We start from the raw sequence: 27,572 nt of genomic DNA on the forward strand, positions 1-27,572 counted from the left end.
TCACATTTTGTGATCAAATGTAGTTTGGAGACCAGACCTGGTGAAAAAAATGTGTGATCCCTATGCTATGCATCTGAGAAAGAAAATACCCCATATTGATCAGGATGGACACAATTGATTCAGACGTTTATGATGACGTCCCCCCAGTAAATAATCTCTTAATATAATTACCGGCCTGCTGTAGTATGCCTCTGCCAACCATTGCTTTTTCTCAGTTTACATACATTTTTTCTAGAAATCTAAAATCAATTAATCTTTGAGTCCAAGTTTCCAATTCATAAACGCAAATTATAGATTTTGGATCATATGTTACAATCAAAAATCTATCCACTAAGGGCTACCAAAATGGATCAAAACAGACAAAACAGAAGTTTGTTTTCTTTATTTCACCTACATGAAATTACACATTTCTCCCAATAAAAGTTCTCTATGGTAATCCCAAAGACAAAAACCCTTCTTGCATTTCCAGAAACTACGTATCAACATGCAGTTTAGGCAAGTACTGAAAGAAAAAATTGAAAAGGCAGAAACAAGACAAACATGTGGGATTTTCTTACTGCCATATCATACAAAACAGCAACAAGCTTGTATGCTCTTTTGTTCTTCCAAATTTTCTATACCTCAAAAGTGAAAACAGAAATACAAAAGCAGGTCACCCAAAAACAGAACAAAATAATAGTGAGTATAAAGTTAAGCAACTGAAAGTAAATGGAATGTAACCTTTGTGTTCCAACAAAACCCTGCCTTCTTTCTACCAATCCCCATCATTTCCTTCACTGCCCTCAACTCTTAGGTCATCAAGTCAAAACGTGATTTTGTAAACCCACAAGTTTGACAAGAAAAAGACCATTATTATGAATAGAATACATACAATATAACCTTTTTTTGACTCTAAAAACTCCACCTGCATGTTTCATGAGTTGAAAACGTGCCTACTCTCCCACCACCACAATAATACAATAGCTATATTGTTACCACAAGAGGTCAGCAGACAGGCAATCAACCCATACATTTGAGCCCCTGATGTGGACCCACCCACCAAACAAATTAAACTATACCCTTATTCCCAGTCCCCTTTTCTCACAGTTACTACAAAAAAGGAAATCGTAAACAGATGAGAGATGAGTGTTGAGACTCCTAAATAGAAAAAAGATGGAAAGAGTTGGACAATGATAGTGAGGTGGTCTCAGTGTTGAGGATCATGATACAGATGAGCCAGGATGATAGTAGGCAGACAGGGGGTCGCCTATGCCCCCATCTGGCTCAATTTTTGGTTTCTTCTTGATCATCTGCATCAGAGTTCCACAGCTGAGGAAAGACAGAAGAACAAAAAGGAGAATGAGAGAAATTTCATTTAAAAATTGTGAATGGATGAATATGACTCAGTGTGAAGTGCTTGGAGTGGTTGTTACAAGTAGAAAAACTAAATAAAAATTGAAATTTAAAAACTAGACTAACAATGAAAATAATAGGTAGTAGTTGAAATGAAACTTACTGTCAAGTTGTCTCTCAATAACTGCATGATAAGCGTACTGTCTTTGTACGATTCTTCACTCAGTGTATCGAGCTCTGCAATAGCATCATCAAAAGCCTACAGGAATTCAAACAAATGTTAGATTAGCCGGAAATAGATGGCCTAGAACAGTGGTCGCCAACCCGTCGATCGCGATCTACTGGTCGATCTATATCTACTGGTCGAACTCGACATTCTTAACCGTCGATCCCCGTAACTCTCTGGACTCACTGGCTGCGGTTGCTCTGCAGATCAGCTGTGTGTCAGTTGTCTGTTGTTCACAAGCGCCGTGTGTCCGCTACTGGCGGCCGAGCTGCAGGTTTATCTACTGCATTTCCTTCAGTACAAGTCGGATTATGTACTAAACATAATGTCAGGACTCTACGATATGAAGACAGCATCTTCCGGTCTGTCGATAACAATCAAAGCCCCGTTAGAACAAATGAATGGATTCAGAAAGTGAAACGCTGGAGTGCTTTTACTTTGTAACGGGTTCAGGAAGTGTTGGAAATACATTTGTGACATAGACAGATAAACATTGTGGTTCACAGCAGAATAAACAGAGAAATGACCTTTCACTGTTGAATTTATGTCACAAACAAATGGTTGCAACACTTTCTGTATGCGTTCCAAAATAAAAGCACTCCAGCCTTTCTGTTGACCCAATCCATTATTTTGTTTAAAAAAGTGGTTTTATTGTGAAATATTTGCAGGATAAGAAGATGCACGGCTTCATACTGTATAGTACCAGTATTTATTTGAGTACACAGGACTAATTTTATACAAGGAAATGTCATTTGTGGCCGTATTCAAGTCAAAGCCTATGTAAAAAACATTGTCCTGCAGTAGCAGCTCCTCTGCAGAACTTATTGTTGAACTGAAGCTAAATATTGTGCATTGAACAGATGCTGTAAATATAAATTGATATTAATGTGAATATTGTGCATCAAACAGATGCTGTAGATATTGATATTGTGCATTGAATAAAGTTGCACAACTACCTTTATATGTGTATATTTATGCTTGTACATTCAGCCTTTAACAGAAATGGCAAAAAATTATGCACAAGACCTAAGTGTTTTTTTTGGAGGGTATCAGGGTGGTAGATCTCGGCTTATGTTTGGAATTGGAAAAAAAGTGATATTGGGCTCGAAAATGTTGATGACCACTGGACTAGAACAAGCTGTGCAGTTATGGAGCAGTAGAATGCGTATGCATTTCAGGTTGGTTTTCACAAAATCAATGCAAATATCAAAAATGATTGCATTTAAAATACTCCCAAATAAGAAAAGAAAGTTAAGTGGTGTCATGAACTCACTTGTTTGGCCAAACTGCAGGCATCTTGAGGTGACTGCATGATTTCGTAGTAGAAAACCGAGAAATTGAGTGCAAGACCAAGGCGGATTGGGTGCGTGGGCTTTATATCGGTTTTGCTGATTTCAAAGGCCTTCTCGTAGGCCTCCTTTGAGTTTGTAATGATTTCTGTAGGGAAACAAAGAGTATGAGTACTGTGGACTCTAAGCATAACAACAAATGGACGTGTAAAATGCTACAGTGTGCGAAAAGAGACCAAGAAGGATAGAAAAGCCTGAAACGGACACAACACACTTAAGGGATAGTTCACTGAAAAAGGAAAATTCACTAATCATGTACTCACACTATGCCAATGGAGGGATGGGTGAAGTGTTTGAGTCCACAAAACAATTTTTAAGAGTTTTAAGCCTAAATGATATCGTCCTTCAAGGTGCATTCATGGACCCTCAGACACACTACATCTGCTAGTTTAGCCACTTCCAGTGGACATTTAGGCTTAAAACATGGTGTAAATGACCTCGTTTTGAGTCACATATGCAGTATTGTTCAGGTCCTAATAACTTTTGATGTGTTCAGTGTTTATAGTTAAAGTGTAATGTGAGCGCAGGTCAGCAGGAGTGTGGAGGGACGACAAATTTACAATGATTTTAAGAGTAATAAACCTCTAGAAGCCCACACACAGATGGTATAAAAAAAGGACTTGGAGCTTACCATTCCTCTCTTCTTTTGTAGCCACCTCAGCCAAGTAACGGTAGTAATCTCCCTTCATTTTCAAATAAAAGACCTTGCTTTGTGGTTTGGTGGCATTTTTAATGAGATGATTGTCCAAGAGATTCTGTGGCAGAAAACAAACAAAACAGACTGTTAGAAAAGAAAAAGCACCACTGTCCTCATGTTTAAACAATTTTTCTGGCAAAAACATTACTCTTAACAGATAGAGCCAATAATCAAATGTAAGCAGTCTCACCAACACGTCGTCGCAGATTTCTTTCAGCTCGCACTCAATCTTTTTCTTGTACTCTTCGACAATGAGCGCCTTCCTTTCGTTTTCTGTGTTTTTAGGCTCGATGCTGGACACCACACGCCACGAGGAGCGTCGGGCACCCACCACATTCTTGTAGGCCACTGACAGCAGATTACGGGCATCATCACTCAGCTCTTCTGTACTTTCCCCTGCAACCAACTTCATTATAGCAGCCATATCATCATATCGCTCAGCCTGCTCGGCCAGCTTGGCCTTCGTCTCAAGACTGCTCATGACTGCTCACTGGAAGAAAGAAAAAAAAGGGGAAAAGAACCACAGATTACATATTATTGAGAAGCAAGGGGGTAATTTTTATTTTCGACTACAGATATTTAAATGAATACCCAAAATAAATGTGCAGAGCAAAGTCAAGTGAAAAAAAAAGAAAGAATTACTCTGTTCTGTAGTTATATGCTTCTGCCAACCAGTGCAGTTTCAGTCTAAAAACATTTTTTAAGCCTAAATGTCTGCTGTGATCCTCCTGCCTGGAGCCGTGTTCACGTTTGCCGCACAAGCTTGCGTCTCTATGCTCTTGCCCAAGGGGCACGTGACGACATCAGCGATACGAAAGCACTAACTGCAGCTATGCAGCCATGCTACCGGAACTGGAGATGCTACAGCGCACCCCGCGCACACTCTCGGGCGAGAGCTTGTGTGTGGTGTGTGTGCATGCGAATGTTAAGCGGCTCCGGAGGAGGATAAGAGTGGACATTTAGGCTAAAAACATGGTGTAAATGACACCACAGGATGATATTAGAAAAACATGCAATACCATTGTGGAATATTGCGATATATAAACAAATGCTTAAGTATACAGTGTATACAGCCATGCACAGCTACACCAAGTCCGCTGACAAGATCATTTTGGGACTTTTCATACATGTTTGGACTACAAAAAGTTATGTTTTACAGTTTTTAGCAGCACTGTCAGTAAGCGCTGAAGAAAGATGTAATTAATAAAATGTTTGATCATTATGTGCTGATCAGTGTGATATTGTGGCATCATTTTAAACAAATCAACATTTAAACTGTAGCGAGTAAGAGATGTCAGATGAGAGCGAGAAAGTGAGCAGCGGAGTCAGTGTGTGTGGCACTATCATAAATAAGCCACTTAATTATTTTATATGATCAACTGCTCATAGTGATGCTTGGCACATGGAACACCATTTATCGCAGTTCAAGCAGTCTTTTGCGATAAGTATATCGTGCAACCCTAGTTTAAAGAAGTGGTCACCAGTCACTTCAATTGTTGTTGCTGCTTACCCCGGATACTATGCTGTTTGAAGTGTTTTGTGGTCTTTAACACTTCACCCACTCCTCCATCAGCATAGTGGTGAGTAGATAATAGGGATGCACGAGATAGAGATATATATATAAATAAATAAAATGGGAATTTTATATTATTATTTATCGGAAATGATAGCCGATAAAAGGTCTGATAAACATGACATGATGTCATACATCCGTGCCTGTCAGTGATGCATTTATCAGAGGCTTTCAGTTCTATAAAAGCCTTTATTTTTTAATGCACATTATTTTATCTGAATTACTATTTTAATACATTGACATGTCCTATTTGAGATGTCAAAATATTTAATTTATTCAATGTAATTTTGTTTTCTGTTAACTATAGCTTTAATCTGTGAGTCTAAGTGAACATTTGTGCCAAATTTGAAGAAATTTCCTCAAGGTGCTCTCGAGATATTCTGTTCATAAGAATATCATGGACGGACAACCTGAACACAAATACATATAAACTGACACAGAGAAATAGTCTGTGCTGGCTCTGGTGTGAATATCAATAAATGCTTATACTTATTCCAACTAACAAAACCTATAGCACATGACGTAACTACTGTCTCTGAGGCTTGCTGCCCTCTCCAGGAAGTACTTGTACAAGGAAATGTGATGCACACCAAGGCAGTTCAAGGATGTGGGTGAGAAGAACATAGCAAGTTAGCACATAAGCAACACTGCACTATATTCAAACTATAAACTGTTTTTTTATTTGAAATGTTAAATGTTTGTTAGCTACAAAAGGAGAGGGTGTAGTAGGTAAACATACAGTTGTATTCAAATTAAATCATGGCTCTAAGACCTATAAGCATAGGAAGTTGAGAAAACGTGCTCTGGCTGCGCTATTAAACCCTACTGTCGTACAGTATTAGCCGAGTGAATTCCTAAGCAATGTTGAGTGCCACAGGGTTGTAAGAGGAGAAGTAATGTACCAGCGCTCACCACTACACCATGACCTACATCCTTTTGACCTATCCAAAATAGCAAACAGGCTTGAACAAAATCAATCTCATTAGTTTCCATTCCAGAGAGCATGCAGTTTGACATGTTCAAGATCTGTCCTGAGATAAGGAAAATGAAGCCAATTCTAACATAGGTACAAACCTCTCACAAGTTGGGCAACCAAGTAAACTGAAAAAAGAGCCAGGAAATGAACTAATGACAACCTGACAAATACCAGAGGATTTGCAGTTTGCACTGATCAAACCTGGGTTGATTCAGTAACTGATTAAGGTACATCTATGGCTTCCACACATAACGACTTATGTTAAAGTACAATGCAGTTAACAAGTTCTGTTGAATAGTAACCCTGAAGACAAATGCATTGAGTGCGTTAAGTATTCCATTTATATTGCAGCATTACTATGACCACTCCAAAACATTAACACACACACACACTGCTTTACAATGACCTTTTGATGATAATTATAATCAAAGGGATTTGGTCAATCAATAAAAGATGCAACATGTTGGACAACGTGACACGTGAACATGATTGAATAAGACTCACGGTTATATTTCCATCAGTAAATAACTTGCGCAGCAAAAAGGGTTAATAAGTAGTCACGTATTTGGAATCCACTCGACAAAAGAATGCAAGCTACAGCCACAGTACAATAGAAAACGACATTTTCTCCAGGGCAAACGTCCCCGTTCTCTCGCCAACGCACACACCACACCCATCCCTCTACCTGCGACTCGCCCAACAGGGAAGTGAGGAATTTATGTGCCTTCAGACTTAGCCTGCTGTGACTATTAGCACTATGCCTTACTAATATAGATCCAGAAACCCCCATTACTTAGACAAACTTGGTTGTAACGAGGAGTACCATGTAGTACATCAAAATCAACCTAAACTGCTTTCCCATAGGCCCTCGTGACCACTTTCAAACATGGCGTTGACTATTTCCTGAAACGTAAGCATTCCTAGCCAAAAATCTTTAGTAAATGATTTCTGCGTTAGATTCCAAAATGAGTCACCAATTATTGTTTATCTCAACCAAAGAAAGTGTTACCTTGGTTTGATAGCGCGACACACAACCCATAAAAGGGTTGCAACTTAGCCCGTTAGGTAGCAGTTTAACTCGTCTTTCTATATCTTTGTTAATACACTGATAGACACATAACATTAGCAAATACAACCGATACTGTCTGCGAACTTGTAATATTACAGACGCTAAACCTGATTTACATTTATCGTTACCCGCAAAATAACAGACACATTTCGCCAAAGCTGTCTGTTCGAATCCAGCCATTAGACATATCCCGAACTATAGCAAAGCTAGCCATTGTTCATTGAGCTGATATCTGTCGCAGCTAGTCGGGGCAAAGGCGCTTCCAATAATGCTATATCTGTTAGAAGGTCTTACAATAACTAATACAAACAGAACAAATCATTTCAAAGCCCTAAGTGATCCCATACCGAAGTGCTAGCAGATGTCGGCGTAGCCAGCAACAGCTGATTCTCTGGGTAAGTCTGCGTGTGAGTGCTGAGTGTGGTCCACGGGGTCTCCCTCCAACCACTCCAGGCCAAGGCAAGGCCCGAGGGGAGGGGTTAGTGGTGACGTCAAACGTTACCGAGGCAACCGAACACGAGAGCCTCTGGAAGTTGCAGTGAACCTTCCTGTTCCTGCCCCAGTCTTAAAGAGGCGAAGGGCTGACAAGTGATTGCAAATAATGTAATTAACGTGAGGACATTTTGATTTTCATGGTAAAATAATTGTTTTATTACAATTATGACATTGTGCCATGGTTTTGCATTCCAACAAGTAGAGATGCAAATGTATGAAAACCATGCATACCTTTGAACATCACAGCAAGTTTAATATGGAAGTCATCACTGACAGATTCAAACACTGTTTTACTGCAGATCACCCATATGTTTCAAGACAGTCTTCTCACTGTAAAAAGACTAAGGCAGAAAGTAATTCTTGCATCTTGAATGACACCTGTAATATGGATCCTATGACAGAGATCATGGCTGTGTGCAGATAATATTTTATTCAATTCTTAAAAAATGGGACAGGTTAACTCTTAAGCTGCATAATTAGATATTACAATTTCTCACACATTTGCGGAATTGTCTAGAACAGCATCAGAATTACATCAAAAAAGTAGAACACAGGATATTGTTTCTGAAGGGGAGAGAGTGGGTTATTTTTGCCTTGTCGTGTTTCCCTTATAGGAAAATAAAAATCCTGTATTTCATAATTATGAGATTCTAAGTCATAATTATGAGATACTATCTCATAATAATGAGATACTAAATCATAATTATGAGATACAGGATTTGTATTTTCTTCATCACAGTGGCGGAAATGGGCTTCCATAGCTACGAGAATGATTTCAAGTAAAGAAAAAAGTAAAGAAAAAAAGGGATACCCTAAAGATGTGTAACCGGTTAGTCCACTTCTTAAAAACCTTAACACACACATAAATGTTTCTCACCAACATTCTTCTGCAATATTATTCACAGTAGTCATACTTAAGCCTGTAAGATCCATTCAGTTTCTGTATGTTGTAATAGTCAAATAAACAGTGAACTAATTTCAATAAGCAGTATTTTGGGAGATTTCTAATGTAAAACTCTAAATGGTCCTGGGGGTGTAAAGTATTGTCAAGTTGAACACAACATTAATACGTGCTTTTTAACTTATTTTTTTATAAAGATTCACTATGCTCCCAAAATGTATGCTAATATGCAACTAGTCAATGGTTAATAAGTGAACCTTATTATTATTTTATAAAACCTATATGGGATGAATTGGATGAACTCAGGAATGTGCTACGATAAGTTTTGATATTATGCCTGTCGTTATAGTCCCAGACTACATGCTAGAATGTTGCCATGCTAAAACCTTTTCCCACCAACCTCATTCAAGCAACATCTCCCACCACTGTGTTAGCAAGCACACATGTAATAAATGCTTCATAGGCATTTCCAATCATATTCAAACAGGTTCAGCTAACGCCTCTGCTCAAAACACCTTCACTTCAAATGAAGTATCGGCTGGTCTCATTACTTCCATTCTTATCTAAAGCTATTGAAAGGGTAGTTTTCAAACATAGTTCAGAGTTCCTCTGAGAGAACATCGTCATTGATCCAAATCAGTTGAGCTTTAGGAGCAGCAGCTTTATGGAAATCTGTGACAGAAACTCTAAAGGCAGCTTGAGTTGCAGTGGAATCCTCAGCTCTTAGTTTGGTATATTACAGCAGCCTTTGATACAGTAAACCCCCACATCATCCTGCTATCTGTGCTCTCCAATATGGGCATCTTGGGCGAGGAGCTTTCTAGTTTTGAATTCTGTTTTACTGGGCTTTCCTTCAATGTCTCAAGAACAATGTGGCAAGGACAAATGTCCTTATGCTTCACCCACCCACCCCACAGGAGTGACACCTGGGGCCCCTATGAGAATGACACTCATCTCCCTCCTAATCAGTTCACATGAATCTCAACTGGCTTGTCTAAATACAGATGACGGAGCCTTATGGTTAAAGAAAACAAACACTTTAACTTCAAAAGAAAAAATTGTTGTGTTGACTATTCTCTTTTCAGGCTTCTGAGGAACTCTGAATGTGCATTTTCAACATTCCCTTGATATATCATATACTTCTCAACTCATATTCTTCCCCCAACAGATCCTTATGACTGCTTACTAGTAAAATTGGTGATAACTTTCATATAATACTTAACAAATATGTCACAACACTTGTATTAGTTTTTAATTTATATTAAATATGAACAAACAAGCACATGAGTGCCACAAATAGGATATTTATCAGCCATGTCAACAGATATCAGCCAGATAAAAGTCGGTTGCCTTTAACGATGAAAACTAGGCTCCAAGTTTCAGTGTCTTTTTTTCTGTCCAGAAATTCTCAGATCTGAGTGAAGATCTGACAAACTCAGGAAGTTCCTGCAGAACAGGTACCTGTTTAGCAGGAGGTTGAAAGAGTCTGCTTCTGAAACGTCAGACCTCAAATCAATAATTCCGTTTAAAAGGATAAAACACCTACATTAATTTCATAGCACTTTCATCCAATTGTACTGTACATTATGCCTTTCATTCATCTGTACACACACACATACACACACGTTTGTACAGCTGTCTCAGTGAGGACACTCATTGGCATAATGCATTCCTAGCCCCTTACCCTAACCATCTAAACTAAATGCCTAACCCTAACCTAACCCTAAAACCAAGTCTTGACCCCCAAACTGTCCATTAAAGTGGGGTCACAAAGTGAGGACCGGGCAAAAGGTGATTACTTTCCCAAAATGTCCTGACTCCGTTGGTTGTAGGCTCAAACTGGTCCTCACAAAGATAGCTGTACAAGACCCCACACACACACACACACACACACACACACACACACACACACACACACACACACACACACACACACACACACACACACACACACACACACACACACACACACACACACACACACACACACCAGGGTGGCCTAGGGATGAATGGTTCTCAATACAGTCAAGTCATTTGCTCAGATTCAGCAGCATCACAGAGGCTTGCTGTCAAGGCAAATGACCAGAGAATATCGTGTCACAGAAACTTACACTATGCTAAGGAATGGTCACATTAAAGCAGTTTTGTTGGGTGACTGCTCTGCTCATGTGGATGATAAAGGTAATGATAAGCAGATTAATTGGAAGAGGGACTACATAATGATAAAACAAGCTTACAAAATCATTATTTAGAACAGGTATTGTTAACACCTGGTAGACCAGGGTTACTTTTCGAGGAGTTTCCTGAACAGAAAGTGGAACGACCTGAAGTTCTATACTCAGCTTTTCAAAAGGTTGTTAGAGCCTGCTCCCTGGCAAGGCTGTCGGAGGCCTTAGTAGCATCTAGCCCTAGGTCCTATTTGCACATATCTGGCACTAGATTGTTCCTTTGTTATCTGGAGGGCTGGCAAAGCTAGCTATCATATTAGTGCTTTTCAAAAATATGTTTAAAAACACACACATAGAAGATAGTGACAGTCAATATATAACCTTTATTAAAAGGCTATACATTACATTGCATGGTTAAAGGTATGAATATTACAAAAGTAAAAACAGGGCTGGTTGTCTGTCAAGGCTTATGCACAGTGATACAATGTCAGTGGTAAATGACCAGTAGGTCCAAATTGTTAATCAGAGTTCCAAATTTGTAGTTAGTACTTTCATGAGACCTAATTGATATATTGGCTATCTTTTCCCTTCCTTTGAAGGGTGGTGCCCCGAGGTAACTTTAATCAATTAAAGTTATTATTTATATGAATTACTAAATTTACATTTTTAATATTCTATTTTTTCTGATAACCACATTTATTGAATGCCCAAAGGCACACAGTTTAATGGTGTAACGCCTAAGGTATCATATGCACAACAATTGATATGCAGCTACATACCATCCCTGCATTAAACACCCATGCATCAGTGACGGAATTAAGCAGCATAAGGAATAATTGAAGCTGGTTGGAAATAATTTCAACTGAAATACTGTCAAACATAGAAGTCTGGCCTGAGTCAACCCCAATTGTCTTACTGAAATGAAGGGGAATCTGTTACACCTCCACATCGTCCAGGTTTGGGGGCATTGGGGACTTTGGATGTTTGCTCTCAAAGTGGTGCTTAAAGGTCTTCGGGTCAGGCATTTTTGTCTAAGAAAATGTGGAGAAGACAAAATAAAGAAAAATTCAAAAACACAAATACAGACAGCACATAAAACACACATTCAAAAAAAGCTAATAATTTCCAAGATACAAGGCACCCACTCCATGTCTTGGGTATATTTTCAGATAAATTGTCATTAAATACCTTGGCTCAGGTACATCAACACCAACAGCACCATAACGGTGGATATATGGTCTTTCACAACAAGATCAGTCAACAGGTCGAAGTATACATCCATGATGTTAAAAAAGGCCAGCGTCTTAATACTCTGCCAGAGTAGCTACAACCAGCTTTCAGAAAGGGGCTTTTCTCAAGAGTGTACAAGGGGTATACAGGTTTGAAGATTTGTTTAAAGATCCCTAAAGAAAGCACAGACAAGGATCAGCTATGGTTTATCTATCCATCTTATTACAATATTACTGTGAAGAGCTGCAGGAGCCCTCTGTTCTATTTGCAAAATACAACACTAACCATTAACTCCAGCCTACTGATCAACAATATATTGTAATGACATTTTTTTTAAATCAGTTGTTCTAGGCAGTGTAGCTATCTGCTACAGGGCCAAAGCAATACATAACATGAAATGATCTGGTACGGGTGTTACCTACATCATGCTTACACATAATATAAACTCTTTAATACATACTTTCATTGAAAAGTCAAAACTTTAAGAACAATTTCATGTTTCAGAGCAGGAAGGCATGAGGCCCTTTGCCTGAGTGCTATCCTAAGGTCATTGGAGAATAATTATTTTATGTTCTTCACCTATGCACATACCCGACACATGTATACTAAAGCAGCCATCGCTGCTGTCTTCTGGTCATGCCCTTTGCTCTTCTTGATCTCTGACTGCTTTTTGGCATTCTTCTGCTGGGACTGGAACTTCTGGTGCCCGCGGGCCATATTCGATGCTACACCTGAAGAACTTGTACAGGAATTTGGTCAGCACAACACCACAAAGAAGGTGATGAGCCATCAGCTGTGAGAGACTTTGCCTGTAAAGAATGACTTCCAGGAAAATGGAAAGCACCAAGGGACTGAAGGTTGCTCTTATTTGAAATGCAACGCTTCCACAGCAGCTAAGGCTTCAGATAAAATAACCTTGATGATTGATAGTTTAAAGAAAGCTGTCTCAAATACCACTTACAGTCCTAAAAAGCAGCAGTGGCTGTGAACAATCTTTTAAAACTAGGTTAAATGTCATGTTTTGGGGTTAGAAGGATAAGGCAATTAACTTTGATTTCCCCAAAGAAAATCAGACTGCAGATATTTATATGGACAAAACACTAGAACTAGGCCAGGCCTATGGTTCTATAAACTATATTTCTGACTGATGGTGACGATAGGGGGACATTTTTTATCAGGACCCTGGGGGACGTAGTGTTACCAGGGGCGACCATGATCCTCTTCTCTAGCACCCTTTTACACTGAAAGGTATGTCCACCATTAACGTTGTGGGTGACGTGAGTAGGTCTCTGAAACGCATTGCTCTCATTCGTGAAACCAGACTTAAGCTAACACTACCTGACAATGCTGGCCAATCAGTAACGTTAGGAACTTTACCGATGGTTTAGTTTAAGAGAACTTAACTTAGAACTTACTGAGGAACAGAGCCGTCTTACACTTTGTTAGCCGGTTGCTATTATTGAAGCTAGCAAGGTAGAATACAGGTACACAGACTTTGATGGATATTACAAGTCACAATACACTTTGTAAATGGCTATTGGTGAAGGCATCCAACAAATTAAAGTGAAGAACAGACCCATTAACTCCTCTGGACCTCCCACCACTTCCTGTGCTCAACTTCTTGTTTGTTGTCGGAGCTTTAAAGGTTTATACCGCCACCTAGCGTGTGGGTTAGTGTATAGTCATGGCATTAGTTCATCTGAATTGATTGGTCTGGAAAAAGCACCCACACCAGTGATGGGATATAACAGACATTTACTATGTTACTGTACTTAAGTACATTTTTCATGGGTCTGTACTCTAACTAATTATATTTTTTTCGGGTATTTTTAGTACTATAATTCCACTACATATATCAGCAAATATCTGCAATCCCTTCTCCACTACATTTTCACAATGCATTACTTTATATGTCAACATCGTATTTAATTAATCATTAATGAGAGGGGACTTCGCAGTGGGCAGGTAACATTAGACCCTGCCTCCTTCAATGAGCGCAAAGCTGCAGCACTCGCATTACTGGTCAAGAAACAGCTCAAATGGATTTGGATGAGGCCACTGCTGAGACTCAGCCATGAATTAGTATGACAATGTAGGTGTTTTCACTAGGGACGGTTAAGAGCAAAGGCAGAACTGTCGGGTTATCAAGAGCTGCATTACAAATCCTCGGGGCTACACTCTACTGTTGCTTACTAACAATTAAGGACAAAACAAAAGAAGCAATTAATGTATTACCTTAAAATTTACAATGAGACAGAGATAAAAACAGATTTTAAATAAGACAAATGATATGAAAACATTTTATTAAAATCCAAAATGGAGCACCAGCACATATAAACTAAAATGTAATAGACAAAACTGTGTGTCAATATCCATGTAAATCAATGTTTAAATGAAAACCCTGAATGTATGTAATATAACATTAAATAGAAGGCGGTGTGATAATAAAGTCAGAGCTTGATTCACTGTTTCTGTATTGCCAGCTCGCTTGAAATGAGAATATGTTTTTCAGGCACAATAAAGAAGCAGAGCATTTTGTAGTCACTGGGAGACAGAGGACAGTGTGTGGACAGACTGTGAAGCGGCAGAGCTGCCCTCTCTGACTCTGGCCGCTAGCTTCTGTCTCAGGTCTCTGATTTCCTTTAGCAGTTCTCTCTCACTGCTGTCCAACTGGGCCCGGCCTCTGTCTAAGGAGACTTACAGAGTAGAGAGAGAGAGATAAGGACAAACTGGAATATGATTAACTGATACAAAAAATATGTCAAAATAATAACAGTCATTTTATTCACATTCTGAATGAAAAAGCATATATTTTTTTTAATTTAATTTAATTTCACTTTCTCAAAAAAGTAAAAGGAGATCTCTTTTGCTGTTTTAATCTATGGTGACTGATTAATATATCTTGCTACATTGATTTTGTGGTCTCTGAAACTGACCATTATCTTACTGCGATTGCACCAGGAAAACACAATAATATGACAAAAATCACAATTATAAAATACATTACTGTAGCCTTTAAAAACAAGAACATATATATAGTGACTTACAGTTGGTAGAAGTGCTCTCTGAAGGTGAGTTGCTGTTCAGACACACCATGTCAGTTCCTGCCTGTCTTGCAGTGGTGGCAGAGTTGAGTTTGAGGGCCTGACCAGCTCCGTTGATTTCAATATGAAAAGCAGCGGTGGTGCTGGGTCTAAGTGGAAGTCCTCTGATAAAACCTGGTGACCTCGTCCTCGTATGTCTCTGGTCATCTGATACAAAGCAAACACTGTCATACTACGTCCAAATTTCAACTCACCAGCCACAATCAACACGTGTGTGTGCATACTGTATGTGTGTTAATACCTGCGTCTGCTGAAGACCAGGCCTGTCGCTGCTCCTGTAACTGGGCTCTTGCACTCATCACTTCATCCCACTGCAAAAGAACAAATACTGTCTAAATGAATAACAGTAGACAATGAACTTAGGCCAGTGCTGTGGTTCTATTATCCCACAGTTTGTCTTCAGTGATAATTCATAATTAACTAGGGCAGTGCCTGTTCTAAACCTGTATGCTTAGAAAGTGCTGTTTGATTGGCCTGTGGTGATGCTGGTTGCAGCTTTCTGTCTGTAACTGTGAGTGAGTGAGTGAGTTTCTGCCACTGTGCTCCTCTGCCCAGTCAGTGTGCTGTGCAGGGGGTGGTGAGTAATGTCCAGCAGTTTGTTTCTGGTCTTCTTTCTGCCACTGATATGAGGGATTCCAGCGCCGTTCCCACCACAGAGCCAGCTATCCCCACCAGTCTGTCCAGCCTCATAGTATTTCTATTCTTCATGCTTCTATTCTTACACCACAGCATAAAAGAAGGGGCTTGCAACAACTGACTGGTAAAACAAAGGACCCCAGCCTCCTCCTTGTTCCGTTTCTGTGGAGGGTGTCTGTGTTCACTGACGAGTCCAGTCTATCATCCAGCTGCAGTCCGAGGTATTTACAAACTGGCTGCAGATGTGGCCACCAGACTCCTGTACTCTCCTCCCTGTCTGTCCCTGAGTCTCCCCTTGTCCAGGTGAGAGTCAGCCCTGTGTAGCAGAAAGAGGATGGCGTCTTCCACAACCACTTTCTCCTGGTAGGCAAACTGCAGTGGGTCAAGCCGAAGGTGATCGAGAAAAAGCCTTTCCAAGGTCTTCATAATATGAGATGTAAGTCACCTGCAGTAATTGAGCTGTGGCCAGTAAAGACCTGCTGCTGGACTTAGTCCACAGAAACCTGAAGCTGCACCACAGCTACAGCACAAAGAGCTGTTCACCTGTTTATTCAAAGTTCTGTCAAGCTCATCTCAGTACGCAGAACATGTATGCGTGTCATGAACACACTTGTTGTCGCGGTCGACAATGTCACTTACGTGGATGAGTCCCAGCTGCTGCTGCTACAGAGTGTATGTCCTCTATTTATTATTGTTTAAGTTTATTAATATTGATCATAACATGCCAAGTGTGAAGCTGATAAGATGAACTGTTCTCGAGATATGTGAGCCACATAAAGACTTTTTAAGTATTTTTAAAAATTTGTTCTCAAGTAGTTTCCTACGAAAACTATTCTAAAGTTCTAAAATTGCAGAATTGTTCGCACGTGTTCTTATATTGATGAATGCCACGAGTTCCAAAGTTAAAAGCGAATGCCATTTTTTTCTAATTAGCATAGGTAAATGCCCCACCAATGCCCATAAAAGGGTATGAGACTACAGTGCTGTGTGCACACACAGAAATCACAGAAACTGAAAAAAACATTTAAGAAGCCAGGGGTGATTTAACGAAAATCGAAAGACAGCGCTGCACCAGACTCAAACCGTTATATTTTGTAGTGTCAGAAGCGGAAATAAAATACCACAAACCAAAATCACACTCAGTAGATCAGACACCATTACCTCTATGCCTTTTTTTAACTAAACACTGTCCCATTTTAGAACATTGGACAATATGGAGAATATCCCTTGTACGTTCTGCCGCACTTATTAATGCCTACCGCCAGTAGATGTTATCTGATGTTAGTGACCACCAGCAGATATTAGGGACATGTCTTCAGCTGTGTGCCTTAGTGTCATCAGTTGTTTTCCGCCTTTAATCACAAGACACCCTCTTCTAAGGCAGGCCCACCACAGGTTGATCAGACCTGGGTGCATGTCCCTAGCCTTTTGGGGCCTGGTTGGGATCTGTCCTCCTGATCCAGAGCCATTGGCTACAGTGTTCTGCAGTGTGTGATGTTTCTTTTATGGTCTGGTGCAGGACTTGTCCATGGATCCCCAGATCTTTGAGCAACCTGATGGTGGATGTTTCAATGAAACCCCTGCAGCCAATCTCCACAAGGCAAACTATTCCCCTTCAGCCATGTTGTTTTGCCTCAAATGCCATGTCTGCATACAGCAGCCTTTTCTTCTCATTCGCTTCATCAACAGCATCCTCCCAGGGTACTGTCAATACTACAGACTAAATGATGCACAGGGTGTTGGACCAGGGTACCAGGTCTGGTATCAGGGTGGTAGTGACAATATGTGATGGGACTGTAAGCTGCTGGCCAACATCATCCAATCTTTTCCAGTCTCATGTCTGTAAACGGCTAAACATACTCTTGTTGTTCTCACCTTCCTTCCTGCCACATCTCTCATGGTGTCAGCCAGTCTCTCCTCCTCTGCCAGGGTTTGCCTGTGAAGCTCTGCCAGCCTCTCCCTCTTCCTCTCCTTCTCAGCGTTGACCTGCTGCAGCCGGTCCGCTATGTCTCTCTGCCAGTCTGACTCCAGGCCCAGCTGGCATGCCTCCGCCAGGGATTCCTCCAGGATCTGCAAGCATAGAGGAGGAGATCATGGATACTACAATATGATTGTGAGGCTTTCTTGTAAAACCAGATGTGGTATTGAGATATATATTATATATATATATATATATATATATATATATATATATATTAAAAAACAGGGTCCATACTGGAAATTGTCATTCACCTGCATGTTTGTCTCAGGGCAATGCAGCAGCTCTGCAAGGCTCTCCTCCTCTCTGTCTGCCTTCCTCATTCTTATCTCCACCTCCTCTTCCACTTCCCGTCCCATGCGCCCCTGCTCCTTCAGCAGGTGCTGAGGGCAAATGGTCATGGAAAAATATTTTCAACTAAAAGTCACTGCAATAATCTCAAAGTGCCTATTACATCAAGTTAACAGCCGCAACTTAACATCCTAAGCCTTACTGGCTGACCGGTTACTACTGTTACACTATTTAATTTGTTCTATATCTAGGAGGAAAGCAGCTATAACTTATTACATTTTATGGTATTACAATTGCAAATAGGTTTCTTGGTTGATAAAAGATATTATTGAGGAACAAAAGTAAATACAAGCCACAAAATAGAGAAGAGTTTAAAAACGAGGCATTCATCACCTGTTCAAGTCTTTTCCTCTGAGCCTCTAGCTCCATCTGCCTTATCTCCAGATCCTGGACTGCTGCAGCTGATTCTTGCTCTCGGAGATCCATCTGTGGCAGAACATGGATGTTAGTGTTTGTATCCTTAGTAGGAAACAGCTGATTATTAGCTGACATTTATTTTTAATGTGATCACTTATTTATAGACCAAATTAAAGTTAAAATGAGGTAGCATCAAGTCACAGAGGGTGATCATAGACACAGGCAGGGTAACAGTGTTCAACTTGTGCCAGCAGTAAATAACATGATCCATCCAGTGAGTAGTTTTTAGCAGAAACTTCCAAACTACAAAAACTATGTTGAGGATAAAGAATAAACTGACAACATTTATTACAGTTATGATTCGCTGGTGAGTTTGGGAGCTCATATAATGAAATGCTGTCAATTTTAAACCCTACAGTTTTGGTATGGTTACGGTGACCTGGACCCACGACCACCAAATTCCCAAAAGAAATTCCCTCAAGGTGTTCTTGAGATATTGGGTTCACGACAATCAGAGGACATATGGGCAGAGGGACAACCCAAAAACACAATGCCTCCGGCTACTGGCTGTTGTTGGCGCAGAGGCATATAAATATATAAACTACATGTTGTTTTTTTGACCACAGAACACTGTGTTTACCTTTCTTCTGATCTCCTGGTCTAGTCGTTGTATCTGTGAGGCTCTCAGGTCCTGCTGGTGTTTGAGGAAGCGTCTTCTAGATGTGTCCAGCAGCTGTAACTCCTTCACCTTCAGCTCTCTCTTCATGGCTGCCAACCTACAGAGGACAGAGAAGTTTCAACAACCAATTTCAAAACATCAACATCGTTTTGTTTCTCATAACTAAACTATAGAATTGTCTGTGTCTTGTGCTTTTACTTTGCCTTCTGCTGTGTTAGTTTTTCCTCTTCTTGTGCCAGGTTGTTTCTGCGCTGTTCCTCCGCCTTTTGTAGCAGCTCCTGTGTTCAAACCAATCACGTACCTTGATTCAGTTTACTTACTTTCCGTGCAAAGCCTGTGTTTCATATACAGATACACTGTATGAGCAAGCCAACAACCTACACTACAGTAAAATCTACTTTTAGTGAATTTTGAAAAGCTGCACAACCAATCAACCTGTTGAGTGTAATATGCCTCCTCTTCAGCTTGACGACGAACGAAATCTGCCCGAAGCGCTGACACCTCCTGCCTGTTTAAACAACACATATACACTAACATGTGATGCATCTTTGCACAGCATTCACTTTAAATGTTATTATCCAACATGAGCTTAAGTTAAATAAATAAAAATCATAAATTATCACCTCATTCTCATTTATCTCACCTTTCACCGAGATACTCCATCTCCTGCAATCGTATCTTCTCCCTCTCCTGGCTCTGATATTCCACTATGAATTCTGGGTAGTGGTTGAACACGGGGTACTGGCCTTTGGTCAGTGGTGCGAAATCAGACAGCAGAGTCCTGGGATGGATGTCTGCAGGTGTGCTACTCAGCAGCCGGTAGGCCTCCCTTATCATGGCTCCCACATCCAGATTGTTTCGATGGTGAAAAAAATACTGATAAAGAGGTAAACAGGAGAGATGAGGGAAATTTTAATGGAGGAGGAGAAACCAAATATTTTGTTGAGTGACGTTGGGAAACCCTTATTTTCAGAAGAAAGAAGTAGAAAAGAGAGATGGGAGAGTTGTTACCGAAAAATCCTGTTTCTGGGAGCAGAGAAGCAGTGGCTCACGGCAGCAGGTGATGTAGGCCACACAGGCCATGATCAGGAATGACGGATGGTTGGAGAAAACGTTGTCAAAGAGTCTGAGCCACTCCTCTCGAGTCAAAACCTCTGAGAACAGGGTCTCCATCAGGGGCCACACATAAAGCTGGGGGAGACACAAAGATGCAAAATAATGTGTTTAAAATTAACCAGTCAGAGATGTAGTCACATAGATGTCTATCTGACCTCTCGTCCACCTTTCTATTCCACCTGCATGTAGCTGTGTGTTTAAGATACCTGGGAAGTAATGCCACAGTCCACCAGGTGTTGTAGCAGCTCCTTGTCATGATGAGCCAGTACGTTCTCCGCCATGTTCAGGATGTTCAGAGGAGGGTTAGGGAAGTACTCGAACCAGTGCTGGCACCAGTTCACTGCAAAACATCGCTGAGTAAACAAAACTCCAACTAGCATGTTTAATAAACTGACAATAACTTAACATTGCCACATGACATTCGGTGACCTCATAAACAACAATGAAAACTGTAGTTCAGAATTTCAAAAAATTCTGTTTAAAGCAACAGAATCTAAAATGACAAGTACCAATGAGAGTTGCCACCACCTCGAAGCAGAGCATTGGGTTGTTCTGGAAGAGCTTCACAAAGGGGAATGCCACCAGGGGAAGGTACTCCACCTCTCCAAAGATGGCTGCCCAGTGAGCTAAGGCAGACAAAACCCTGCGAAGTAGAGGCAAATTAGGTCTAAAAATTATTGGAAAATCTAAATAGTGAAAAACTTCTACAATTAAAGGTTCAACTCTCTATATATAGCAGGTTTAGGTTAGAGTTAGGCATTCAGGCATTTGGGAGTGATGGTTAAAACACGTTTAATCTTTACTGTTCCTCTCTCCCTCATTACTGTGTGTTCCTGTACTTTGTGAGGACCATTTGAAGCATAGATCCTAGTACATTTTTGGATGAGGGCATTTTGACCAGTCTGTACTTTGGTTTTAGGGTTAGGCATTAAGTTGTGATAGTTAAGGTTAGGGTAAGGGGCTGGGGAATATATTATGTCAATGAGTGTCCTCACTAAGATAGAGGTACAAACATGTGTCTGTGTGTGTGAAGGAGAGAAAGAGTACCTCTGAAGTCCTCTCTGTAACTTGTGACTTTTGATGGGGTATTTATCGTGCAGGGTGAGGTAGGCTGAATGCAGGCCTTTATCAGTCAGACTGCTGTATGCTGCATGGTTCTCTGGGAGACACAGCAAAGACCGCCACACAAACATCCTGCAACACACACACACACACACACACACACACACACACACACACACACACACACACACACACACACACACACACACACACACACCATAGAAATCTTTAAAATACATAAAGTATACGAAAAACTCTTAAAACTTGACTGGTATGCATTTTTTGGTCAACAGACACAATTTAATCCTACATTTACCTATATTTAGCAGGATATTCTCCAAAGGCCTTAAGCAGAGCCACCAGTCTCCTCTTATTCAGACCAGCTGGTAGTTCATTCTGTTCAAAGAATGATACAGTCACTACACCTGGTCAGAGAGGGGGGTGCTTTGTTTGTTAAGTGAAGATCTTAATGTTGAAACAAAACATTGCCTTCCATAAAGAAAATTGAGAAAATGACAAAATATGCAGTGAAAAAAACACACTTCAAAATAAACAACACTTACAAAAGAAAACCAATGTGTTGGGACACGTAAGTACATATCTGTATGATCTCCTACCTCTTTATCATCAGTTGTAGGCACAGCAGGAGGTCTAAGTATCTTCACCCGTGTCCTACCTGAGCTCATGACTGGTCTTTGAACAACCTCTGACCTGACTGTGACCTTTGACAATTCCTGGTGAGCATCACCATCTGAAACTACTGCCACCCTGGAGGGAGGAGGCTGGGTGAGGGCCAGAGAAAAACGCACACAACATGAAAAAATGAACACTTAATTATCAGCAACATATCAGAAAACTCTTGTAGATCATTGCACTGTTGTCACAACTGCCTCTCACCTTGTTTAATTCCTGTGTGAGACTCTGGACATTGTAGATATTGATGCTGCCATTATCCATGATGGCCGCAACATGTCTTCCATTGGGGCTGACTGCCACTGTGGTAATGGCATTGTCATGGGAACCCATGTGGAAAAGCAGCTTGCAGGTTTGAATGTTGATGAAACGCATTACACCATCCTGGCTCAATACACCTATTGTCTACACAGACGGGAAAAAAAGCCACGAACGCATGACACATATAAACAGACTACAGGCTCACCCACAGACACACAAACAGAATCTCTTACAGGAGAATAATGTCAAATATTTCTGAAACTGATACAAATGTTTGAGACCCCATAGCAGAAGAACAGAGGAGATGAGAGAGGAAGTGAAGTTTACTGGTCATGTTTTCTGTGTACCTGGCTGGCTCCTCTGTCAAAGCTGTCTGGTAGAAATTCCAGCTGTCTGACTGTTCGGACCTGCGTGGGCATCTGTATCACCCTGACCAGCTGTTTGCTGTCCAGACACCACAGGTGCAGCAGGTTGGAGCGCCCACCTGCTACAAGTCTCTTTCCATCACTGTCAAAAAAGTCATTGTTTGGTGATCCCTTCTGATCCCTATTTACGCTAACTTTTAGTTTGCTTATGAAGTGTAGTGTTATGTAGTCAGAAAAATACAGCAAAGAGCTCACTGGTTGTGAGGTGAGAGACCCACCGTGTGACAGCAAAAGCCTTGTAGGAGATTTGGGGGCCACAGTCAGGAACAGGGAGCTGGTATTTGCACAACAGTGTGTCACTCTCCCAAGCAAAGATGGAGTCATCACTGAAACAGCTGAGTATGGTGTTACTGTCAGGCAGAAAAAACACCTACAACACAAAGAACAGCATCCCATTACCATAACAACAATGAAAAGGACAATTCATTTAAACCATTAATTTACAAGGTTAATTTACTTTGACAGACTTCCTCAGATGAATGACAACCTTCATCAATTGATCAAACTACTATTTTCATACGCAGAGTTTGAGGAAAGGCAAAAGGAGCATTGCACCATGTGATAGTATGCTGTGATGGGCAACATTAGATGTGAGTTTACTTGTTTTTGTGCATTCAGTGATTTAGCTAGCTATCTTTCTGTTATAAAATGAGCAATGATGAACATTTCTAAAATGTAGAATTTCAAGTAAAGGTTCAACAATTATTGAACGTGACTCAAGCTTTACTTGAAATTTACTTGAAAAAAGTTCACTTCATATCTCAGAGACAGGCAGGTGTGTGCAGCAATGTGTGGGGATGTTTGTATCCACCCACCTTTTTCGACACTTTTGGGCCACAGAGAAACTGAGTGGCACACAAATGTCACAGAGTGAGACTTCTGGAGTTTAGCAGCCCATGCATGGGCTTGGGCAAAAATGGAGTTGAATGCCTTACATGAAAATTCGTAAATCAATCAATCAATCAAATTTTATTTGTATAGCCCATATTCACAAATCACAGTTTGTCTCATAGGGCTTTAACAGGGTGTGACACCCTCTGCCCTTAACCCTCAACAAGAGTAAGGAAAAACTACTAAAAACCCTTTTAACAGGGTAAAAAGAAGTAGAAACCTCAGAGAGAGCCACATGTGAGGGATCCCTCTCCCAGGACGGACAGAAGTGCAATAGATGTCAAGTGTAAAGGAGAACATCATCAAAGATAAAGGTTTTAGCAGCATTGATAAGGGTAAACATTTTGAAGCATAACTGAAGGTGAATGAATTGATGGATTATTGTCAGTAATGGTCGAGTATCTGAGGAGAAATACTATATATCAGGCAGTCCTGCTGCAATCATAGTCTATGGTCAGCTGCCACCACGATCATGATCCACCATCAAGATCGGATGCCAACACGATAAAGGATTCAGGTAAAGTAACTGAAAGTTCCCCCTCTCCTTGTTGGAGCAGAGATGGATCTTGTTAAACGTGAGCATCTTCAAAAGGCACTGACTGCCTGTTGGTTCTGCCACTTCTGAGAGAAGTTTATCTACAATGAGGAGAATTTGGAACTCGTTCCATCACTTGGGGTTCTTCACATTGAGGTTGACATAACAGCAAAGCTATCGCTTGAGATGATAGTTCAATTCAATTCATTATAATTGTAGTTGTATATCGCCAAATCTTGTTTACTTCTACACTAGGTAGGACACTGTTTATTTATTGTATATATTTTACAAGCCTTTTGTATCAGGCAACACTATTGCTGAGCATATTGATATCTCACTTTTAAAAGACTGTGATTCAGTTGTGTGCACTCCTACAGTTCAAAGTGGTCAGAACCCCCCCCATGGCTAATGTTAAACACTGCCTCTGACTATTTGTAATTATTGTTTTCACTTAGTATGTCTACACATTTACCTTCTGTATGCAAAAAGACTGTCTGATGTTCAGCTTCCTCTTCCTCTGGAAGGTGTCCAGGTCCCAGAGCTGTGCCGTGTCTGAGGACGTGGTGATGGCATATCGGCCTGAGCTGTGGACAGAGATTGATGAAACTGCTCCCTCGTGACCTCGCATCCAACTGACCAGCTGCTTTGTGTCTGTGCAAACATACAGAGGTAAATTGTATTGAACAAGTTTATTTACAGTTAATTGTGGTGGTGTGGAATGGATGAAGTGAATGCATCATGAATGCTGATTTCCAATATAATTGGAAGGGGGGAAAAAAGAGAGCAGCAGAGAACAAAGAATAGCAACTTTGATTTAAAATGAACGATAAAAGTTGTGACTTGAAAAACTAAAAGCAGAAAATATCCCTTATATCAAAATCAAAATAACGAAACAATGTGTTGTGTGTATGTGTCCATCATACCCTTGTCAAAGCACTTGATAGTGTAGTCAGCCAGCGCCACAAGTAGCTCTGTGGTCCTGCGGAGGCTGAAAGCCAGAGCAGTGCAGGCCTGTCCGGTCTTCTGCACCAGACGAAATCTACCCCAAGAAGAAGCAATAAAAAAACAAAACAAAGGAGTGGATAAATGGGAAAGCATGCTGGGTTTCAGGGTAATGGCTGACCACTGATTGTGTCCTCTAAGTTGAAAGAAAAACCATTTACACTGACATGTACTCATTTGGCTGATCCGTGTATCCACAGTTATTTACTACTGAAGGACAACACTAAAACACAGTAAGAACTAGTTTAGGATGTCAGATGTGTTAGAAGAGGAGGTGCTGTCAGAGGAGATGAGTCCTTAAGGGGTTCTTGACGATAAACAAAAATGTCCCTGTTCTGATTGCAATAAGTACAGTAGTTTGTTTCCACCATTGGGGAACCACCAACCAGAACAGTCTGGACTGTGATTGACTTGTGTGCAAGGATGGCAATAGCAAACAACGTTCTTTGAAGAAAGGCAGTGACTTTAATTTGGGTAGCCAGTGGAGGTCAATGAGCAGCTTAGTGATGTGCAGCTCTTTTTGGCTGATTGAAGACCAGCCACTCCACTGCATTCTGGACCATGAGGTTGCATTATGAGTGAGGTAAGGCTGGATTTTTCTTATGTTGTATAGTGCAATGTTGCATTACTGGGAGAAAAATAAAAAATGTTCAGAAAAGGAAAGCTGGTCATCAAATATCGCACCAAGATTTCTCACAACCTTAGTAAGGGTGAGAGATGAATAGGTTTTTTAATGTTGAAATGGTGCTGGAGAGAGCAAGTAGATTAATTTGACTGAAGAGATTATATACATTGCAAAGAGAAGGGGCCTCAGCACTGAGCCTTGCGGGATCCCTGTGGCCATGAGACATTAAGGGAATGTCTGGTGATATGAATCATTGTCATGTTCATATAGATGAAATGAAAGGGTGTTTTTTGCGTCATTAGCATGATTGTCAATCACCTGTTTCTGCTGATGTCAAAGACATAGATGTTTCCGTGGTGATCTCCAGCCAGAAAGGAATCTCCTTTGATGTCAAAGGTCACATGGAGGAAACGCACAGTCTTGCCCCGCTGAGTTGTGCGAGCAACTGTCACTAAAACACTGAGGAAGACAAACAGCACATGTTAATAACAGAAAAGGAAATTCAGACATCACTGAAAATTAAACTCAGTGCTTTTCACTTAATTGTGGTGGCTCTCTGTGGTTATAATTTACCCTGAAAAAAGTGGCAGAAACGCTTAAGCAGCTGGTCTCATGATCAAACTTACGTTGAGTGCAACTCATCAGCATTTTGTAATTAAATATGGCCAAGTCAATTCCTCCAATTCTCAAAAATTGTTACAATTTAATTTTCTCTTGCTATTGATTAACCAATAGCCGTACAACTGGACAGTTACAGAATGGTTACAGCACAACAATAACTACCTGATTACTTATCCATGCAATTGTGAGACACAGCAAAGGGTAATTTGATATTAGACCATACAACAGATGAGATCTGATTTAATCAGGATTCTATCTAAACTCCACAATTTAGATTGGACTGCGTGGCTGAAGTCCTGTTGCTGTCTAAATAAATCCGACTTGACTATATGACATTATCGCGTAGTAGTCTATCTATATTGAGTTTTAGCTTTGTATATCTGTATTATAATTGTCACCATGAATGCACAAGCAGTGCAACAAGTGTGAGTGAACAAACTCCCCACACAGTGATCATATGCTTTCACAACACAGTCCAGACAGAGCTGCCCCCCCCTCAGCGTCAGATACAACAAGAGACCCATCTTGTGTCGTTCAGACGTTTCAAACCCACCTCTTTCCTGCTGTTGGTTTCCGATGCCACACGTTCCCCTCTTCTTTGTTTCCTATGTCCGTCACCTCCATTTTACAACGCTTTATAGAAACCAAGTGCAAACTTTTGGAAAGCAGAACAATTGGCACTTTACTTTGTGTTTCCGCGACAGCCAACAGAAACACGGTGGGCTAACAGGCTAGCCGGCGAATCTCTGTTCAGGCGGGGCAAATAGCGCTAAATTTGAAAGAGCAGTATTGGCGATAAATAACGACCAGAGAAGACGCAGAGGTTATCGATAAAAGCTCGGTTACATCATATAATATTATTCAGAGTTCTACAGTAACCCAAAACTTTAGGGGACATTGTGCTGACAATTTTCTTCAAACTGCAGTTGCAGTTTTTATGTTGATGACGGTTATTGTGTCGCTTAAAGTTGACGTAAGAGGTAAACAGAGTTGGGCATTATGGGAAACGTAGTTCAAAAAGCTCACGGAGTCTTTCATTTTAAACCTTTAGGTCTTATTCTTATTCTTATGATTTTATCATTAGATCTAAACATGCTTAAAATGTGTTGATGGCTATGATTTAATAGGAAATTGCAGCTTTCCCTAAAATATACGAGTAGATCAAGCTATAATTTTTTTAATCATAATTTAGCTTTCAGATGCCTTATCAAGTGAAAGTT

At 40.5% G+C, this 27,572-nt stretch overlaps 2 protein-coding genes across 4 annotated transcripts; both read right to left on the reverse strand.

Moving 5' to 3' along the window:
• Positions 1–363: 363 nt before the first annotated feature.
• On the reverse strand, positions 364–7,716 carry LOC117776532 (14-3-3 protein beta/alpha-like). 2 transcript variants are annotated; one of them, XM_034610510.1, is made up of 8 exons: positions 7,570–7,692; positions 7,029–7,030; positions 5,976–5,980; positions 3,795–4,094; positions 3,539–3,662; positions 2,832–2,995; positions 1,496–1,591; positions 364–1,308 (listed from the first exon to the last, which is right to left on the reverse strand). In XM_034610510.1, exons 4-8 carry the CDS (start codon positions 4,083–4,085, stop codon positions 1,264–1,266), a joined length of 720 nt encoding a protein of 239 aa, XP_034466401.1. In that variant the 5' UTR covers positions 4,086–4,094; positions 5,976–5,980; positions 7,029–7,030; positions 7,570–7,692; the 3' UTR covers positions 364–1,263. The 2 variants fall into 2 exon arrangements, with proteins under 2 accessions (XP_034466401.1, XP_034466402.1); XM_034610511.1 differs by lacking the exons at positions 5,976–5,980; positions 7,029–7,030 and having other exon boundaries at positions 7,570–7,716.
• A 6,567-nt stretch (positions 7,717–14,283) lies between these two features.
• tbc1d31 (TBC1 domain family, member 31) lies at positions 14,284–27,307 on the reverse strand. 2 transcript variants are annotated; one of them, XM_034610496.1, is made up of 23 exons: positions 26,906–27,307; positions 26,050–26,190; positions 25,028–25,143; positions 24,577–24,755; positions 22,897–23,048; positions 22,601–22,760; positions 22,197–22,397; positions 21,917–22,081; positions 21,616–21,695; positions 21,285–21,431; positions 20,747–20,880; positions 20,444–20,577; positions 20,133–20,312; positions 19,765–19,997; positions 19,557–19,629; positions 19,320–19,399; positions 19,083–19,218; positions 18,419–18,511; positions 17,989–18,117; positions 17,632–17,826; positions 15,362–15,431; positions 15,064–15,267; positions 14,284–14,712 (listed from the first exon to the last, which is right to left on the reverse strand). In XM_034610496.1, the coding sequence occupies exons 1-23, from the start codon at positions 26,974–26,976 to the stop codon at positions 14,558–14,560; spliced, it is 3,228 nt and encodes a 1,075-aa protein (XP_034466387.1). In that variant the 5' UTR covers positions 26,977–27,307; the 3' UTR covers positions 14,284–14,557. The 2 variants fall into 2 exon arrangements, with proteins under 2 accessions (XP_034466387.1, XP_034466388.1); XM_034610497.1 differs by lacking the exons at positions 17,989–18,117; positions 18,419–18,511 and having other exon boundaries at positions 15,362–15,452; positions 26,906–27,288.
• Between the last annotated feature and the right edge of the window lie 265 nt (positions 27,308–27,572).

This window comes from Hippoglossus hippoglossus, chromosome 16 (genome assembly GCF_009819705.1).
Source record: "Hippoglossus hippoglossus isolate fHipHip1 chromosome 16, fHipHip1.pri, whole genome shotgun sequence".
In the NCBI taxonomy this organism is placed as follows: domain Eukaryota; kingdom Metazoa; phylum Chordata; class Actinopteri; order Pleuronectiformes; family Pleuronectidae; genus Hippoglossus; species Hippoglossus hippoglossus.

Coding starts and splice junctions, on each gene's coding strand:
- LOC117776532 (XM_034610511.1), bottom strand. CDS start 4,085: ATGAGCAGTCTTGAGACGAAGGCCAAGCTGGCCGAGCAGGCTGAGCGA. Junction 3,663..3,794: donor AAATCTGCGACGACGTGTTG/GTGAGACTGCTT, acceptor TTTCTGCCACAG/AATCTCTTGGACAATCATCT. Junction 1,309..1,495: donor TATTGAGAGACAACTTGACA/GTAAGTTTCATT, acceptor GTCTTTCCTCAG/CTGTGGAACTCTGATGCAGA.
- tbc1d31 (XM_034610496.1), bottom strand. CDS start 26,976: ATGGAGGTGACGGACATAGGAAACAAAGAAGAGGGGAACGTGTGGCAT. Junction 20,881..21,284: donor TTACAGAGAGGACTTCAGAG/GTACTCTTTCTC, acceptor TCTACTTCGCAG/GGTTTTGTCTGCCTTAGCTC. Junction 15,432..17,631: donor GAGATGTGGCAGGAAGGAAG/GTGAGAACAACA, acceptor GTTCTTTTGCAG/TGGGATGAAGTGATGAGTGC.